Source organism: Dicentrarchus labrax, unplaced genomic scaffold (assembly GCF_905237075.1).
Source record: "Dicentrarchus labrax unplaced genomic scaffold, dlabrax2021, whole genome shotgun sequence".
Lineage (NCBI taxonomy): Eukaryota > Metazoa > Chordata > Actinopteri > Moronidae > Dicentrarchus > Dicentrarchus labrax.
The window spans coordinates 4646119-4666274 of record NW_026136716.1 but is presented as its reverse complement, the minus strand read 5'-3'; the positions used below and the strand labels follow the sequence as shown (position 1 = coordinate 4666274).

The 20156-nt window shown below is 41.1% G+C and overlaps 1 protein-coding gene across 1 annotated transcript in view; it reads left to right on the top strand.

Annotated features, from left to right (window-relative positions):
- The window catches only part of LOC127378951 (protein unc-80 homolog), a 44112-nt gene that overhangs the window by 9371 nt on the left and 14585 nt on the right, over positions 1 to 20156 (top strand). Inside the window, exons 12-35 of the mRNA XM_051428330.1 lie at positions 519 to 787; positions 1096 to 1437; positions 1539 to 1670; positions 2139 to 2286; positions 4797 to 4945; positions 6699 to 6862; positions 8211 to 8309; positions 8548 to 8756; positions 10317 to 10423; positions 10847 to 10940; positions 12920 to 13092; positions 13189 to 13401; positions 13511 to 13646; positions 14152 to 14285; positions 14489 to 14666; positions 14776 to 14985; positions 15585 to 15682; positions 15761 to 15964; positions 16041 to 16148; positions 16561 to 16699; positions 17028 to 17209; positions 17391 to 17522; positions 19639 to 19825; positions 19974 to 20105. Of these exons, the coding sequence (XP_051284290.1) occupies positions 519 to 787; positions 1096 to 1437; positions 1539 to 1670; positions 2139 to 2286; positions 4797 to 4945; positions 6699 to 6862; positions 8211 to 8309; positions 8548 to 8756; positions 10317 to 10423; positions 10847 to 10940; positions 12920 to 13092; positions 13189 to 13401; positions 13511 to 13646; positions 14152 to 14285; positions 14489 to 14666; positions 14776 to 14985; positions 15585 to 15682; positions 15761 to 15964; positions 16041 to 16148; positions 16561 to 16699; positions 17028 to 17209; positions 17391 to 17522; positions 19639 to 19825; positions 19974 to 20105 (3939 nt within the window). The remainder of the gene's footprint in view (positions 1 to 518; positions 788 to 1095; positions 1438 to 1538; positions 1671 to 2138; positions 2287 to 4796; positions 4946 to 6698; positions 6863 to 8210; positions 8310 to 8547; positions 8757 to 10316; positions 10424 to 10846; positions 10941 to 12919; positions 13093 to 13188; positions 13402 to 13510; positions 13647 to 14151; positions 14286 to 14488; positions 14667 to 14775; positions 14986 to 15584; positions 15683 to 15760; positions 15965 to 16040; positions 16149 to 16560; positions 16700 to 17027; positions 17210 to 17390; positions 17523 to 19638; positions 19826 to 19973; positions 20106 to 20156) is intronic.

The following is a 20156-nucleotide window of genomic DNA, read 5'->3' as shown; positions in this document are numbered from 1 at the left end:
ACAAAAGATACTGGATACTAGATAGAACTGATTTTGACATGATACATACATGATAAGTAGGATAGAATAAAGATTTAAAGAACACATGCTGGATACATTGAAAAATAACTTTTAATAATAGCTTTGTGGGAATATTCTTTGTAGTTTTTATTGATCATATAATTTAGAAATAAGGAGGACAAGCTGCCATGAGTACAGTTTTTGAATTTTTTTCTTTACACCAAGTAAAAACTGAGCTCTCGTTTTCTTCTAGTGCCACTCAAAAATAATTTTACACTCCTCACACACACACCTCTATATTAACTAATGTTTTCTGAAATTGAATTTTATACCTCCTGGAGTTCCCCTTTATGAGCAAGATAAGCACACCAGGCACTTACATTACGCCTTAAATTAGACCTTTAAGCCTCAAATTAAGTTATTAAATCCTAATAACTTTGAGGTCGTGTTTGCCCTTTTGTAATCACAATACATGACAACATTTTTTCGACTGTACTTTACCTCTCTGCCACCCACAGTTCGATCTCAGATCTCCACCATTACGATGGCGGCATTCAACACCACAGTGGCATCCTTCAATGTTGGCTACGCCGATTTCTTTACCGAGCACATGAAGAAGCTCTGCAACCCCGTCGCTGTCCCTGAGATCCCTGTGGAGCCTCTGGCCTGCGCCAACCTGCCACGCAGCTTCACCGACTCCTGCATCAACTACTCCTGTCTGGAGGAAGGGGAGAACATTGAGGGGACCAATAACTTTGTGCTGAAGAACGGCATGCTGGACCTCACTGTGAGTGTTCGGTCTTTCAATGAAACCTAAAGTGAATGATCCCTGTGGGAAAATACGGTTAATGGATGTTATTGGCCTACTGCTGCTCTGCTAAAACAACAATGACACCGGTGGGAATGTAAACTGTATCTGATGCTTTATTTTCCCAGTCTTGGTCCTCCAAATTGTAGAAAATGTTGCATTTGCTGCTTTCTTTTGTAGAATTATACAACAGTCCTTTTCCCTCATTGTCCTCTTCCTGTCGTTTGGCAACTTATGATGTTTTTAAACAATTTCTCTCCTTTTCTCCCCCCTGTCTTGTATTTTAGGCAGTTTTGCGGGCTCTCTATGCTGTCCTCAGCCACGACATCAGCTCCAGGATCTGCGATGTGGCCCTCAACATCATCGACTGCTTGCTGCAGCTGGGCGTGGTTCCCGGCATGGGCAAGAAACTGTCCAAGCCCGACAACAAGGAGAACCAGGAGGCACGAGCAAAAGACGCAGCGGGCCAGGGCCTCGGGGGAGGCGCCCAGGGAGGCGGGGCAGTCCCGGGTGCAGGAGCTGGTGGAGGGGGAGATGGAGGCGGAGGTGGAGGAGGAGGCGGCAGTGGTGGAGGGAGTGGGCAGGGGAGCAAGGATGATGTGAAGAATAACAAGGATAATGATAAAAAGGTGTGGTCCTACTGTATTTTTGGAAGTGGGTCGTAGCGGTTACATCTAAATATATCTACATAAAACTGTGTGTTCATGTTTGTGTCCTTCACCATGAACAGGGAGAGGGCTCTGGCTTCAGCACCCACCGCCTGGCTCTGACCATGCTGATAAAGATAGTCAAGTCCCTGGGTTGTGCCTACGGCTGTGGCGAGGGACACCGCGGACTGTCTGGAGACCGCCTCAGGATGCAGGTCAGACTCTTCTCTCTGCCTTGAATGACCCTCCTCTGAGCATGTGTGTGCAGTTTTCACAAATCAGCACAGTTTTCTGATGCCTGACATTTATTCATTTTCTATTAATTATTAACCATATTGCTCCTTTGGTGTGCTAAAAGTTTCATGAAATTGAAATTAATCCTGCAAGGGGGTTTCTAACTTTAGTGAGTCGCAGCTGCAGTTCTATTTCAATGCTGATCAATATTTTTTATTATGAGATTAAGTTGGATAGGAGACATAAAATGCTAGAAAGCTGATATCTTTCATGAGAATCAATGAAAAGTGATGAAAATAGCACATCCTCCAAAGAAAACCACTTTATTACTACCTGACTTATTTTTAAAACAGAGCAGGCCAGCTTCAAAAACATTGCTTCATGTCAATATTTCATAATGCACAGTGACTTCTTTCCTAAAATATCCCCTTCCAATTCTCTCCTTTCAGGCCCAGAACTGCCTGACCAGCCTTTACAAGCTGGACAAGGTGCAGTTTCGACAGACAATGCGCGAGTACGTCAACAAAGACTCTCTCAATAATATTGTGGACTTCCTGCATGCGCTGCTGGGCTTCTGCATGGAGCCCATTACTGACAGTAAGTATGTGGCGTGAGTGAGTGGGACCAGATGAAGATCTTGACGCACAAAAAATATACGTATGCGCTGGTAGCAAATGCACAAATAGGGTGCATCAGGGTTTGACCGACGCTGATTTTTAAGTCCTGAAACCATTCAGTTTAGGACTGATGCTGCAAAAAGTCAATATTCTGTGCAGTAGGGCTGCGATTAACGATTATTTTTTATTATCCATTAATCTGACAATTATGTTTTGGATTAAGTGATTAATTCTGCAGAATGTCAGAAAAAGTAAACATGATTAGCTCTGGTAGGCTGTGCTTCCAGGCACAGCAATGTTTGAGGTAGATGCAAAAGTCAGCTAACATGCTCACGATAACAGTGCTTATATGTTTTAACAGGTTTACAGTTAGCATGTTCATCATCTTAGTTTAGTGTGTTAGAATGCGAACATTTGCTGATTAGCATTTTGGTCAGAGTCAAATACCTGCAAAACTATCAACATTCCCATCACCATCAGCTGTCCTTTGTGTGTAATGCTAATTAGCAAACGATAGCATGTTAACAGGCTCAACAAAACCAGCAAAAAGGGTGAACATGTTAACACTATACCTGCCTTATATCAGCAATGGTGGCATTGTCATTGTGAGCATGCAGAGCTTTTGCGTTTACCTGAAGCCAGTTAAATCACAATATTGGGCAAATAAAATTTTTACCTGATGATCATCTTGTGGAAAACACAAATGTCTGTACCAAATTTTGAGGCAATCCATACGATAGTTGTTCAAACAGTTCAGATAAAAATGACAACCTCATGGTGGCGCTAGAGGAAAAGTCAGGGGACCACCAATGTTCATTGACATCTCAGATGTCACTACAGTTTTCATGGCAATCCCTCCAGTTGTTTTTGAGATATTTCAGTCGTAACCAAAGCGGTGGGCCGACCAATCAGCTTACTTTGCTGTGCCTAGAGCCACACTGGTTAGTAATGGCCATCGCAATTTCTCAAACTCAAATGTAATGTCTAATTGAATTTTGGCAACAACCCAAAATACAAAGATATTAAATTTACAATGACACAAAATAGAGAAACGTAACAGACCTTCACATTTGAGAAGCTGGAAGCAGTGAATGTTTGCCATTTGTTTTTTAGAAATGGCCTCAACAATTAATCAATTTTCAAAATAGTTGGCAATTAATTGACAAATCGTTTCAGCACTACTGCTCAGATCTTTACACTCAAGCAAACACTGTTATGTTTATTAAAGAATTATAGTTCAATCAAATACACCACACAAAGGTCTAATGTGGGTGCTACATCATAGAGAAGTAAAAAGTTAACATTTTTCAACATTTAATAATAAAATAATTCTAGTGTGGTTGACAAAGCTGAATTGCACTACCGCTGTCTCACCCCGCACTTCGACTTTGCATTCCAGCGCTATCTCTGTTTATATATCTGTTTTTCCCTTCCTCCTACCACTTGTCTCCGCTTGTCTGTGTCCCTTTTTGTCGTCCTCCTCCTGCTTCCATCTTCCCTCTTTTTCTTCATCCACTTCAATGAGCTGAAATCCTACCTTCCTTACTCACTCATCCATTCTGTACACTTGCCAATCCAAAGCTTTACCCCATTGCATCTCTGCTCAATCAGTGGCTTTATTGCTGAGCATTGAGACACATTGTACATGCCAATTCAGTTTTGCACTGACATTTGTTTTGTACATGGTCACTACAATACTGTGCAATTGGCAAGTTACTGAACCGATGAGTGTTTTAATTCTGAAAGTGAACAGGGCACCTTGTTTAGCTTTTTGGTGTACGTGTATGTGTGTGTGTGTTATTTTTGCGCGTGGTAATCTGTGCGTGTGCGTCTCGAGTTCACCTCCTTCCGGAGGTGGGGGTGCCACATCCTTTCTGACACAGCGTACATGTCTGTGCTGGCCTGATGTCAATCAACTTGTGCCCCGCCTCTTTTCTCTTGCAGAGTACGGCAGTGCAGGTGAGAGGTCCAGGAGGGCGAAAAAAAGAAACATCGGTAGATACACATGATTAATAACAGCCAATAATATTAGCAATAACATGAATATACTCACCCGATCAGACCCTTCCCTAGGCACTGCTTCCATTGCTGCACCCTTCACTCTCTCCAAAAGTGACAAAACTCGCCTGCAACTCCAAAATTTAGACTTGTATGATCAAATCTGGTATTTATTTTTTGCATAGACATTATTGCATAGATAAGTTTCATCTTACTGGACCAAGAGAATAAGCCCCTTACTGTATGTTTTTATAGCAGGCCTTAGTCACTTGCATGTATTCCTTATCCCCTACCCAAAATCCTTTTCAGTTTGCTTCTCCCCCATATGCTTTATGGACCCTTTTACTTTGCCCACCCCCACCCTTCCCTCCCTATTGTATGGGCTCAATGTTTTATACTCAAGTGGGTCAGCTCTCAATAACGTTCTCCCCCCGCTGACTAAACCACCCCCTGTGTGATCCGTGGTCTCTCCCGCCTCCCTGTTGCTTCCAGACAAGGCGGGCTTCGGGAACAACTTCACCACAGGGGACAACAAGTCCGTGGCGCAGAATATGGAGGCAGTGGTGGTGGGATGCATGTTCAAGTCCCTCATCACCCGCTGCGCCTCCACCACACATGAGCTGCACAGCCCCGAGAACCTGGTGAGTGGTGTGTGAAATCAACTGTTCATCTGCCCTCTCTGTCTGTGTCTGTTTTTTTCATTTCCTGAATCTGTGACTCTCTCAATTGGTGTACTTCAGATATTCGGTCTGCGTTTCACATATCGGTTGTACTCCCATTAGATGCAGACTTTTTTGCGCAATGTTGTAGTTGAATTATTAATGGCTAATTTTTCTTTTTCCTTTGCTGTGCCTAGAGCCACACTGGTTAGTAATGGCCATCGCAGTTTCTCAAACTCAAATGTAATGTCTAATTGAATTTCGCGACAACCCAAAATACAAAGATATTAAATTTACAATGACACAAAATAGAGAAACGTAACAGACCTTCACATTTGAGAAGCTGGAAGCAGTGAATGTTTGCCATTTGTTTTTTAGAAATGGCCTCAACAATTAATCAATTTTCAAATAGTTGGCAATTAATTGACAAATCGTTTCGCACTACTGCTCAGATCTTTACTCAAGCAAACACTGTTATGTTTATTAAAGAATGTTGTAGTTGAATTATTAATGGCTAATTTTTCTACTGGGCCTGAAGAACAATCACTTATGCCGCCTTTGTTAATTAATGCCTTGTCATATATGATGAATTGGAAACGAAATGTACTTAATATCATTCTGTGAGTAAAAAGACATTAACTTGAGATCATTTCAGTTATTTTCTAGAACATACGCTGAAGTTCTCAAAGGTCCTTTGAATTGCTTGGCAGTTTCTCTGTGAGACAGTCTTACCTCATACAAAATAATAATAACTTCTCTTTATGTATCTCACATAATGACTGGCCTTGGAGTGTTTTGTCAAAGACCTAAATCCTTGTATCCTTGCAAAGGCAAGCTCATTTGTACAGTATCATTCAAACAAAGAGGCAATTCAAAGTGCTTTACAAAAGGCAAAGAAATGTAGTAGAACGCTAATACATAATAAAGAATAAGCTACAAAATACACAAAATGTAATAGACAAGGTTTACAGTTTCAGAGCAGTTAGAGTGCAAGTGTAATAAAGCAAATAAAACAGCAGTCTAGATTTAGATTTTTGGCTTTTAACACTTTAACACAGTAATGTTAGCAAGCAACATAACGTCAGGTAATATTATTTAAATAGCACATAATTGTAATCAAAGTGTGAATGTTAAAACAGCTATCAATGTTGTGATATAATTTTTTTTAATGTATATATATATATATATATTATTTTAATGGTGACCTACACGTATTGCAACTGCCCAATTCATTTATGAAACCATTTATTTAGAATTTTCCATCATCCAAAATACCTTCTTCAAATTAAATTTTTTTCAATCTAATTTAGCAAAGGGTGCATGCATTCCTGTTAAATCTGTGTGAATCACCTCTCTAAGAGCACTTAGGTAGCACGTACATGGTGCATCAAAACCCTCAAGCCTGGCATGACTTGTGTACGTTGGCGGTAGATGACACACTATTCAAGACAGGCTTTATTATGGCACAGAATCAGAGGCCACCCACTCACAAGCTGGACTTGGTGCCTGAACAAACAAGCGTGCTCATATACACCACCTCTTTATGCATAAATGCATGTGCAAACATACACACTGTTTGATGCTAACTGCAATGTAATATCAGCCTGATTTTAGCTCTAAGCAGTCAGTTTCCTTTGTGTCTTCTTCTTATTCTTCTGACACAATCTCTCATTCGCACACCATTCAACTCACACATCCCTCGCTCTCACTTGTTTGCCACCCTCCTCCTTCCCAGGGCCTGTACTGTGACATCCGCCAGCTGGTGCAGTTCATTAAGGAAGCCCATGGAAACGTGTTCCGCAGGGTGGCGCTGAGCGCGCTCCTGGACAGCGCAGAGAAGGTCACCACCACTAAGAAACCGGAAGAAAAGGAGGAGACCAAACAGCCCGGACACAGGAGGTACTGGCCAATCAGCGGTGGGAAATGGTCTCAATTACATCATGGCCAAAAAAACCTTCCCCTTTTTAAGCGGTAGCAAAATATTTCTCATCTAATCCCAGGGATTGGTCGCGTAAAGTCTTACTTTCTTCCTTTCTGACAAATCAGAGTTATGCTTCTCATCACTGCTGGCTGTTTTTATTTCTTTATGTTTTTTTTCTGTCCTGTCTGCATCTGTTTTTCTTGCTTGAGTGACTGATTCGATGTTCTTACTTCCAAAATGATGTAGCATACTGGGCAGTGCTGCCAGGAGGCACCTGCACTATTTTTGTCTCGTCATGTGACCACCAAACAGGAAATGGAAGTCCCATTACAGCTATCTATGATTTTATATTATCTTAAATCTAAGTTTGAATAAGTTTAAATAACCATTTGCTTTTAGACTACCAGGTCATGTGATTAAGACAGAGTTGCCTTTTGTGGAGAATGCCCAGTGTGCTGCATCCAGGTCCTCTAGTCTTCCAAGTCCACTAAAATAAAATGTGGCTTGATAGTCACAGTTGATTTGTCAGAAGAGCTTACTGTCCAGTTATGTGCAGTGGCTTACACACAAAACACAGCTGTTTGGTCTGGTTAACTGAACTGAATAAAGATGAGACACATAAAACAAACCTGCCTCAGACGGACTACCTTTGAATCATAACATTACAGTTCACCAGGCACCAAACATTATTGCAAGATTTGCAGCGGGCAGCATGGTGGCCCCATGGCTAAACACGCAAACACTACACATAAGGCTTGTGTTTCCTCTAGGAGCTTCAGTTTCCTCCCCCAAAAGACATGCATGTCAGGTGTTAGGCCAATGATTATACAGAAATGTACCTATTTCTTGAGTTAGTTCAGGTGATTTTATACTTCGTGTTAAAGCACTGCAGCTATGTAACTGACAATTATAAAATGGCACTACTACGTTTGTTTGTTTTTCTGCACATTTTCCTTTTCTATACTTTTACTGCAAAACATTTACTAATATTGTAAACATGCACTATGATGACAAGATATGATAGAAATGTATATGGAAGTATATGGTAGTAAGTATATATGACAAGTAGCCAATGCAGTGCGGTAAGCAGATTTTCTCGTACAGGGATGAATAAAGTGTAACAACAGCAAATTACATTACTTACATGTTATAAATTCTTTACGATATTATAGAATTGTTTAAAATTATTGGTCGATATCAAACAGGCAAATACTTAGCCAAACATCTAAAGCTTCAATGGAAGGATCACATGGGTATGCTTCAATGCATCCGGAGAGTTCAGTTGGTGTCTGTGTGTTGGGTGGGTGTGTGTGTGTGCGCTCGCAGGTCCGAGGCGGGTGTGTCCGGGGAGAAGGGTCAGGTGTCCAGTGCTGCAGATGAGTGTCGCAGCTACATCTCCAGTAGACCCCCCCAGACACCCGAACAGTGAGTGTCCACCTCACAGCATCTCCATATAGCACCATCTGTCGTGCCCAGCTGCCATTTCTCTGCTTAAAAACTTTTAAAACTCTTCCTATTGCTCCCCTCTGACTCTTTAATAAAGAACAGGTCACGTTGAATTTACACTGAAAGATATACAAATTTGTAAAAACTTCAAGTCGTCATCCTTCCTTCCTCCATATAAATAATCAAATCCGACTGCATTCCCTCTCTGCACCTCCAGTGATGAACAGATCCCAGGTGCTCTGCTGGGCAGGAAGGATTTTTGGAGGAAGATGTTCAAGTCGCAGAGTGCCGCCAGTGACACCAGCAGCCAATCAGAGCAGGACACCTCTGAGTGCACTACTGCCCACTCTGGCACCACCACTGACCGGCGCTCTCGTTCCAGATCGCGCCGCATTTCGCTTCGCAAGAAGCTGAAGCTGCCGATAGGTAAGAGCACTTATTATGCAGTCTACCTCTGATTGGACACAGGTCTGAAAGCACAAAGCCTGTCAATGCTTTCTTTCACTGCAACAACAGTTGTTTATTTTGTAACAAGTGTGCATTCTTTGTGCTTCTGTAAATTTGTTTTAGTATTACTTAGACTAATCTGTACATTTTCGTGATTATAAACTTGCAAGAGTTAGCTTTCAGAAGAGACCAAGTATATATATATATTGGTCATTGGTGGTAAGTAATTTCTTGGGCTCTGGCAAAATCCAGCAAAATGTCAATTATACCAAATTCCATAGTGTAAAATCTAAATTTTAAAACTGTTGTATGTGTCAATTTCAATGTAGATTTGTTTTCACCTAACAAGTGATATGAATACAAACCCACTTGAAAAGTTAAGAGTGTCTATATATATTGACTGATTTCATTGTCTAACAAAGTTACCAAATCATTCTTTTTTATATTAGATCTGGTCACAGTATGTATTTTCATGACCATCCCTTACTGCATTTGCTGTCCCAGCTATCGCCTTGAAATTCACTCTAACATGTTTTGTGTGTCTAACATCGGAACACTGCCTGCCGCAAGGCCAAGTCACTTCATCTCTTTGGTCTGTTTTGTGTTCCTTCTTGTGCCTTAGCATGCCGTGGGACTGTTCGCCTACCACTCACTCTCTCTGTCTTACGTATGTGGATGTGGAGCCATCTTCATACAGTATTTGTGTCACGTCTGTTTGTGTTGGTCATCTCTCCCGATGTGCACAGTGTTCCAGACCTGGGTCAAATTGTATTTGCAGATTGTATTAGATGGATGAAGGGTGCTGCAGGAAACAACAGACTTTTCTCTCTGGCACATAATGCCCTACAAAGGCAAACACATTTACAGCCAATAACAAATGTAAATATAAATGTTTTTGGACCGAATGGATCAAATCCGGAGGGGGTTGTGAAGCTCAAAATTGTTATTCACTGTAGAGTTGCTTCTTTCATAATGTAACCTTATGGGAAAAAGTATTTTTGAGCCAGTGCTGTAATTACACAGTTCGGCAACTATGTCAGATTGGCTTCAAAGTCCCGTGCTCTTCCAGGGGGCTTGGGCTAGACTTAGCTAAAGCTAAACATTTACTTACCATCAGTCAATGAAACTTGTCAAACCAATATTTTAGTAATTCACTTTTTATTCCACATATCTAAATAGTTATTTAACAGCTCGCTAAACTCCAGGTAAAGCTCATTTACTAACTTTGCTAATAAATGCACATTTGCAAATACTACTCGACAAGGGTCTTTTTGTTCAAGTTGTCTTATAAAAGTGACACAAGTTAGTTTTGTACCTTTTATATATTTTTTGAATGAACCTCAGTGAATCTTTGTGACTTTAAATACCCTGAACGTATGTGTTCAATAACAATGCAGGAATGCTTCCTCTACTCAACCCTTGTGTGTGTGCATGTGCACTTGCCTTCATAACCGAGTGTGTACTGTACATTTGTGGCTTCCTTTTATTCTGTGGTGTTGGTTGTTCATGTGCATTTTTTTTCTATCCACATGTATCTAGGCAACTGGCTGAAGCGTTCCTCTCTTTCTGGACTGACTGATGGTGTTGAGGACCTGCTCGATATCAGCTCAGTGGATCGACTCTCCTTTATACGGCAGAGTTCAAAGGTCAGGGGATACTAACATAGCGTGTTGCAGTCAGCCACACCCACACCCATACAGCTCACATTATCATTAACATAATCAGAAAAACTAACATAAAAAAGAATCAGTACAACCAAAAATGTGTTTTTCTTTTATTTAATTTTTTTATTATACTACGATAGCAGGTTATTTTAATTGAAAACTTGTCTATCATGGGTATTTTTAAGGCTGATTACAGTTTTTTCCACCTGTATATTGCAGGCAGTGTGGAGAAGGCTAAAACTGAACAGTTAATTGAATATATGAAATATGAAAGAATCTACAGACTGGGTGGCTGGTCAAAATTTTAGATTTTGTTTTTTATTTTTTGGTATTTTGCCATTTGATTGGCCTATCCGTCTGAACATGGCTTTGTTTTGTATGTGTGCGTGTGTCCGTGTGTCTTAGGTCAAGTTCACCAGTGCGGTGAAGCTGTCAGAGGGCGGTGCGGTGGGGCCAGAGTACGCCAGGGACGAGGAGGAGAATTTCTTCAAGCGGCTCGGTAAATGGAGGTCTGGCAGGAGGAATCCATCCAAGCTTCACCACACAGAAGAGAAAGATGGTAGACCTCCCCCATCCCGGGGTGCCCCTTGCCCACCCACACCCCATCGTCCTTTGTTTATTTCTCTCTCTCTTCCTGCTCTTGGCTCTGTTTGTCCGTGTGGTGTCGTGTCTTGTCTCGCCTCGCAAGTCGTGGTCTGTTCTCTTCTGCCAGTTCTTTATGTCAGCTCTGCCGGATAGCTGCCTGCTACACTCCGTTAGCCTGAATGTATTAATTTCAACCCATCAGTGTCTAATTTGTGAAAATGTACTTTTCTGAATGATTGGCACGATCTGTAGCTTCCCAAAAAGTCCATGCAAGACAATACAGTTGTAGTACTTTAAAGCAAGATCCAATATTCAATACATTTAACTGCTGCAGCGTCAATTGGTCTACTATGACAGGTAGCTTAGGGGCTAATTTTAGATAATGCTAGCAAACTTTAGATAGACTTTTTCTTCTCTACTTGTGCTACTGCTACACGAGATTTTAGCACACCGTAACTCACCAGGAGATATATCAGTTGTTTTTCTCCTTGCAGTCCCATTCCACTCACTTCAAGTCACATGACCTAAAAATTATGTCTTTAAGCCAAATGGCTCAAACAAATCTTGGAGAAATTAATGAAAATTCAACATGCCATTACACCATAATTGCTACTTTTGGCCACAGTGGCTGTTGTAAATAATAAATCATTGCCTATTTTTACCTATGTGGTGTTTGTTTTGGAAAACACAAGATGCTACACAAACCAAATTTGCAAGGCTGGATTACCAACCAGGTAAAGTGGGCAGCTTCCCAGTCTGAGGCCCTGAATCTTGAAGCCCCATCTTGTGAAAGGCCATGGTGTAAAAATCTTAAAAAAAATAGATAAATAAATATTTTATAAAATATTATGCTTAATTGGTGCATTTTCTTAAATCATAACCATACTAATTTGGGGGAGTCACTTTTTGCCCCCGGGCCGGCTAGCGGGTTAGCAGTGTTTTACACTGACTTGTGCAATGAAACAAAAATTGCCCAATTACTTTATTGCTCTATGTTACATCTTGTAGTTAGTTCAAGAAGATCACAATGCCAGACATTCAGATGTGTTGAAATCTTCATTAGCAGTAGACTCAGGTCACAAATGGAATGAGATTGTAAGTTTTTTTTTCTTCTAAATCCTTTCCAAAGAGCAGCAGATTTTGGCATTACAATGAAAAAGTCTCGAAGAACACTCTTCAACTGTGTATTACCAACTCTACATTCCCAACTATGCACGTCCTGTTCCCTTCAACGCTGAACCCCTTTCTCTTTCTTCTACTTAACGATGGAAAGAGAGGAAAGGAGGTGTGTGGGAAAAGTTCATGTCTATTAAACCATCTTTCTACTGTACTGTAGAGCTGTGCTATCTCAAGCATGATGCTGTCAGTGCTCTCTCCGTCTCTTCTGTGGTGATGTCTGGTGGTATTTTCCGACGCCTGAGTTTCAGTGAGGTGATCAAACAGAATGATTCACATACAGCTTTCTACTGTACTGCTGCGGTTACACTTGTCACTTTAAAGTGATTTATTAGACCCCATTATAAAAAAATATATTGTATAAGAGACCTGAAAATGGTCTGCATATTTTTTTTTTCACTTCTCTCCATGTAAGTGTTTTTTGTGTCCCTGAGATCACATAGTAAATTGAGAATCCAAGTGTAACCACAGCTGATGGCTGTGTGTCCATCTCTCACTCAGCTTCATTTCAGTGCTTTTTGTTAAATGTCCTGGGTGGTGATGTTGCTTCATGCAATGTCTACATGTAATCTTCAGTGCAGTCTTTACTTTGCCAACGATTAAACCCAAAATTAAATTATAAAAAGATCCCTTCATTTTTTCTGTTATGCTCTCTTCTCTTCTCTTCTCTTCTCTTCTCTTCTCCTTTCTTGTTCTTTTGATCATGCTCTCCTTCAGGACCCCACGGTTTTCAAGAGCGTCTCGCAGCCAGCCAGGAGGCCATGAAGAACAAGAATGTGGTGAATTTGGGCGCCATTCGACAGGGCATGAAACGCTTTCAGTTCCTCCTGAATTGCTGTGAACCGGGAACCATACCTGACGCCTCCATCCTCGCTGCTGCTCTGGATCTGGTATGTTTCAGAATCCAGTCCTTCCATTTTGCATCAGTGTAAACACGTCCCCTTAGGCAGTTTTATTAAGGTTACTGTACTTTCTGGTTTTTCCAGGAAGCTCCAGTAGTGGCCCGGGCCTCTCTCTTCCTTGAATGCGCACGATTTGTCCACCGCTGCAACCGTGGCAACTGGCCAGAGTGGATGAAGGGCCACCATGTAAATATCACCAAGAGAGGCCTGTCCAGGGGCCGATCCCCTGTTGTGGGCAACAAAAGAAACCAGAAACTCCAGTGGAACGCTGCCAAACATTTCTGCCAGTGGGGAGACGTAAGTTAAAGATTTCTCAAATTTCTCTGATCTGCTTTTCATCCATCAATTTAAGATATGACTTCACTAAGTGTTGTCATGTGTTTCCTTTTGTGTTTTATCCACTAAGGCAATCGGCACAAGGCTCAGCGAACTCTGTCACTCTGACAGCGAAAGTCCTGCAAATATCCTGGGTTACATTTTTGATGAAGAGACCAAACGGAGAATGAGAAAAGAAGACGAGGAAGAAGATTATTTAGATGACAGTAAGTGAGAGTTTTGTGGATATACCTTTAAAAAATATAAATCTTTTACTATATTCAATTAATTTGTCAGTTCCTACTAAACTAATTTAAGATTTTGCACAAATGTTTTTTAGATTTTGTTTTTTTAAGTTTCTTTGACAAAAAAAATTCTGAACTCAAGGTCACTTACTAGCTCTTTCTGGTACGTTCAGCCACTTCTAATCGTCTTCCTCAGTAGACTGTGTTAGCTATATAGTACTAGTAGTATGGGACTTTGCAAACTCCATCTGTTCAGGACGACGAAGACGCAGTTGAAAGCTATGGAAAAAGCTAGTAAGTGGACCTTGAGTCACCATGTCAACAATTTCCAAGGTCAAGAATTAACTTTCAAGGTCAATGTTTTACTTTTTAAATCTGTTTAACTATTACATCATTGTTTTATATTTGTTTTGTACATCTTCTATAAGGTGACAACACAAAAAACATTTTAATGATTTTAATTTTAATATCAATTCTCACCCCAAAGACACAGTCAACCCTACGAAATGTGGCTGCCCCTTTGCTCTCAAGATGGCTGCCTGCCAGCTGCTGTTGGAAATCACCACTTTCCTACGAGAAACCTTTCCGTGCTTACCACGCCCACGCACTGAACCACTCGTGGTCAGTAGTCAAATCAAAAAATATTTGCATTCAGTGTCTGTATTGTCCAGCTTTCAAGCAGTCATTAAAACTGATGAAATTTAAAGCTTCTGTGAGGAAGTTTGGTCATTGCATAAGTACATACTTTAAGAAATAAGACATTAAATGTGTTTGTATCAATAATATGCAATGTCAAATTTCCCGGAAACTTAAAATACCTGTAGGATCTGGATAGCTGCCGCCTGCGTCTGGACCCGGAGCTCGGCCGCCACCGCTACGAGAGAAAGATCAGCTTTGCGGGCATCCTTGATGACGAGGACGGACACGACTCACTCAACAGCAGCAGCCATACACTGAAATCTGACACCACATGCGATGACAAGAAGACGCAGGAAGCTCAAGGTTAGATCTGGTGTCGTACAGACTAGGCCATTTGGTTTATCTTGTCCCTGTCTTCTTATTAATATTATAAATAATTTAGATGATCTCCCCCCACTTCCCTCCTCTCCAGCACCCATCCGTAAGATTCGTATCGGAGGCTCACGGCTGCTTCAGATCAAAGGGGCTCGCAGTTTCCGTGTAAAGAAAGGGGGCTCCCTGTCTTCCATACGCCGAGCGGGGAGCCTCAAGAGCACCAAGCTATCACGGCAGGACTCTGAGTCGGAGAACGAAGAAGGGCTCCTATCACAAACACACAGCAGGGATACTGTTACTGACATAGGTTAGACATATGATTTTGTTTCATTAACCTTTGCCATCTGTAATGAAGTTGCACACATTAAAAGAAACTTATATAATGTTTATAATATGAATAAGTTGTATTAAACACATATGTCTGGTGTAGTGTAGTGTGTAGTTTGACATTAGCAAATCATTGCCACATTAGTTTTTAAACAAGACTACTTACATTGTATTTTATTTACCTTATTTGCTATTGGGATTTTATGGACTTTACAGCACAAAATTACACATTTTTTAGCTCTGAATAAAGTGAGGGCACTATTTTCCAATTGAAAACCAAGCTAAAACGATATTTGTTGTCATGGTAGGCCATTTAAAGAAGCCAAATACCCTGTATAATATTTTAAAATTGCATAGAAATCTGATTCTGATTCTGATTCTGATTCTGAAAACCAATTTAATGCAAAAATGTAGACTTATGAGTTGAGAGACATTTACACTTTACACTTTAGGAGTCTAATTTGTTTGGTTTACTAATCCCAAGGTGTCACAATTAATTCAGTTATGTTTCCGGCACGCGCCACATCCACATCTTAACATTTCTCTCTTACATTTGCATGTTCTTGTTTCCCCCTGCAGGCAGCCCATTTAGCACAAGTGAACCCAGCATAGAACCAGAGGGCCAGGGCTCAGGAGGAGCAGAGGACAACTACCACCGCAACATGTCCTGGCTCCATGTACGTCCTTTAATACATGTGGAAGTGTATGCGTGTATACGGCCTACATACTGACTGCCCCCCTCTCTCTCGGCACAGATTATGATCTTGCTGTGCAACCAGCAGAGTTTCATCTGCACCCACATAGACTTCTGCCACCCACGCTGCTACCAGCACCACAGCCGCTCCTGTGCCCGTCTGGTCCGCGCCATCAAGCTTGTATACGGCGAGACGGTGGACAGCCTGAGAGAGGACAGCACCCCCTCTAGTAACATTGGTACACGTGCCAAGAAGAATAAAGAGGTGGGTTTCACAAGCTATTTATTTAGTTTTAAACCTTGTTTTTTGTGGTGGTTTATGAAAGTCTCTGTGCCTTCAGTGTTCAGACAAGTCTTGCCTGAGGACCCCGTCCATGAAGAGAAGACCCACTGATTCCAACACAGAAGGGAAGAAGGATACCGGGATGCTCAAGTACATACGCAACCAGGTAAAGTAGTTGTAAGAGTTAATTATTCAGATTCTTAAAATAATGGCTGAAGTCAGAGGAGGAAATTACAATTTATCAATTCCTTCTTCTTCCATGTCCCATATATTAATTTGTGAAACGTCCTTTAAACTTTGACAGGATGAGTTTGTTCGTCGTAGAGATTTAAGTGTATCCCAGTCTTTCCTTGGGTGTGTGATTTACTCTCTTCAATTTAAAGAGGGAAAAGGCATTAGGAATACTAGTTCTGGCACACTTTCTGCCATCCATCTATTACGTCATGCTTGAAAAAAATGGAAAAGATGCACCTTATGATCTTGGTATAAGTAACAAAAAACATTGCACAGTGCATGTTTTGCAAAGTGACACTGATTTTTCAAAATATTTCATAATATGTTAAATATATTTCTTTCAGGTGATGAGCTTGTCACCAGCTCCTCTTTCGCTGCTGATCAAGGCAGCTCCCATCCTAACTGACGACATGTATGGAGACGTCCAGCCCGCAGCCTGGGAACTCTTGCTCAGTGTGGATGAACATATGGCAGCTGCTGCTGGTGAGTCGGCCATCAGGCTGTGCATCAGTGATCTGTTTGTGTCCTCTGTAGGTTGTTGTGCCCTTCAGAGTTCATTAGATGATGAAAGCATACATGAGGTACTTTATTTTGTTAAAATAAAAAATACCATTTAACTTAAGTTAGTTTTACTCATGGAGTGTAAAACATTTTGTCCTAGATATTCAGATGTTTTATATTCTAACACTTGCCATTTTATTTCTCTCCTGCCCTTTCCATCTCTTCCTCTTTCTGCCCTCTTTACTCTTTACTTTTTTATTTCTGTCTCTCCTCATTCCTCCCCCCACCGCCCTCTCTGTATCCCCTCCAGCTGCCATGTTCCTCCTGTGTGCGGTAAAGGTCCCCGACGCGGTGACCGAAATGATGAGGGCAGAGTTCCATCACCAGGAGGCCTGCCAGCGCATCAACTCCATTCTGAAGTTTTATACGCTGTGGCGTTTCCGCTACCAGGTGTGGCCTCGCATGGAGGAAGGAGCCCAGCAGATCTTTAAGGTACAGAGTAATAATGGTGTCATATTTTGTATTTAACCCCAAAGTGAACGGTTTGTTTACACTTCCACTAATAATTGGATCTATGTTGTTAGCTCAGATTGCCTAGATATTTAATTTAGAACATATCGTGTCACGAAACTAAGCTACTTTGACCAACTTTTTTCTATATTTGTTGTTTCAGATCCCTCCACCCAGCATCAACTTCACCCTACCATCCCCTATACTGGGCATGCCATGTGTCCCCATATTTGACCCCCCCTGGGTGCCCCAGAACACAGGCAGCGTCCAGGACCCAATCAATGAAGACCAGTCTGTAAGTCTGAGCCCCCGTTCACATTTTGTAATAAACACTTTCAAAAATAGCTATGAGATTTTATTTTTAGTAGTATTAAACATTTTGAATCACTTTTAATATGTGGTTTATCCATTTTATGTGATTCATACTGACTTTCAAAAGCACCTGTGGCTGTGACTTGACAAACAAACTGACCAGGGTTGGGTAGTCAGGTTTCATTCAGATTAAAAAACTAAAAGGGCCATTTACCCCCCCCAAAAAACCCTGATTTTATCACTTACCTAAAGTGCTATCTAGCCATGCAGATTGTTTTTATTTTATTTAATTTGTCCAGGTTTTGAGATATTGAGATTATCCATAAAACAGCAGAAGTAGGGACTCTGTTTCTAGAAAGACACATTGCCGTTATTTTTAGACATGCAAGTGGCGCAGCTCTATGGATGACAGTATGGGTCAACATTTTATGTATTGTTGTTAAATTTGGAACAAACATTAATGGTTTCCAAGATGAATCCTACTGATTTTGGTGATTCCTGACTTTTTAGCTCTAGTACCACCATTAGGCTAACATTTGGGTTACATTTCAAGTGAAACGTCTCCACAACTAATTTATGGCCACAATTTTGACCTGATAATTAAATGTTATATTTTGGTTAATGGCCAAATCCTGGCAAAAGTAAAGACATTCCCATCAGCCTCAGCTGCTACTTTGCATTTAGTTTTAGCATTTGTTAGCATAAGATGGTGACTATGGTGTATAACGTGTTAGCATTTGACACAAAGCATAAGTAAGCTTAAGTACAGTACTGTGGACTGTGGAGGTTCACACAAATATCTCAAAAGGTGGTCAAACTAAATCTAAACTATCAGGATGGTTATATATAAGTGAGAAAATGGGTTTTTTTTCTTAATTTAGGTGAACCGACCCGTTGAATGAAAATGTAAAACTGATAAATGTTCATGTTAAGAAGGTCTGTTTTTAATAGTGGGCATCTTATTTTGAAATTTTGAGTCCTGCTTTACACCACAACATACCAAAAGCAGACACAATGCTCTTTAGACTGCTTTGAAATACATTTGTTATTGCTCTGCAAGTGTAATGTGGACAACTGCACCAAGAAATCTGCAAGTTTAAGAAAAGATACATTTTCAAGGTTAGAGTGGTCTTTTAAAGTGGTAAAACAGATTTCTTGGTGTTTCCTTTTACTTTTTTGTCTTTTTTTGTTAAGAAGCATGATTATCAAAATATGTTTAATAGATTTTGATGACGACCTGCGAGCACCTGTTTCTATAATTTATCTATCGACTGTCTTTGTTTTTAGTACTCCACATTAATTCAGTCAGTCCATACCATAGTAAGTTGGTATTTCTGTCCGGATGTTTGTGCTGATGCATCTTGTTACCTCAGATCATTAATGACAGGCGGGAAAATTTTATCCATTGAGTTTTTAATTTTTAATTTTTTTATTTTTAGCCCATTGGGAGCTGTAGGTTTTCATCATGGATCAGAAGCTGGGGAAGTTTCATGGGTCATTTCAGATAGTTGCATCTTGATCAGTGAAACACACCACACTCAAAAAGTGTTCTAGCACTTGCTCTGATTGTCAGAACAAAAATAACAGCATGCATCGGACACTTAGACATTTTGTGTGTGTTGTGCTGTTTATGCATGGTCATTGGATGAGAATGACTTTGCTGTGTATGTTTTTCATATCATGCGCTCAGCCTATTTGGATATGTATATGTATGAGCACTCGTGTGAATGCTGTGAGGCATTTACTGTACACAAGATACAGTAAATTCTCCAAATTCCAGTCTGAATACATTTATTTGTGTCACAATTTGTCATGATTGAAATCTTTCCTATTTGATAGCATTGGAGCATGAGATCAATGTGCTGGAGGAGAGTTACTGTATTAATGTGTTGTCCGGTCATTTTACATTACAAAATGCTCCTCAGATGTAACCGTAAGCCTAGAATAGCCGTGCACACACGTTCCTGAAAGATTTAAACTCTCAAATTTGTATTAATTTTGTGCATTCCCTCATTCTGAATCCTCTGTATGTCTGCACCTGCTGTTCTTCCTGTGTGCTGTTTGATCCAACGCCCACCCTCCATGCTCACCCTGTCCAGAAATCCTTCTCGGCGCGGGCGGTGTCGCGTTCCCACCAGCGGGCCGAGCACATCCTGAAGAACCTGCAGCAGGAGGAAGAGAAGCGGCGTCTGGGCCGCGAGGCCAGCATTATTACGGCCATCCCGGCGGCTCAAGAGGCCTGCTACGAGCCCACATGCAGCCCCCCGCCTGAGCAAGAGGAAGAAGGTGGGGCTGCCAGGCACATACAGATTATATTATACTTATAAATACACAGGTTTGATGGGAATTGGCAAGCTGCTGACAGCCCTGTGCCCTGATAGCATGTTGTTTTTCCTGTTTCTGTTCTGGTCGTGTTGGACATTGATCCCGCCAGCAGAAGAAGTGGTGAACCTGGCATCACGCCGTCTGTCAGTCAGCCCCTCCTGTGCCTCCAGTAACTCCCACAGGAACTACTCTTTCCGTCGGGGCTCAGTGTGGTCTGTTCGCTCATTGGCCAGCGCTGAAGGTATGAAAATCTCTGACAGTGACTTTTTTTTGTAAATCTAGTCTCCCTTAA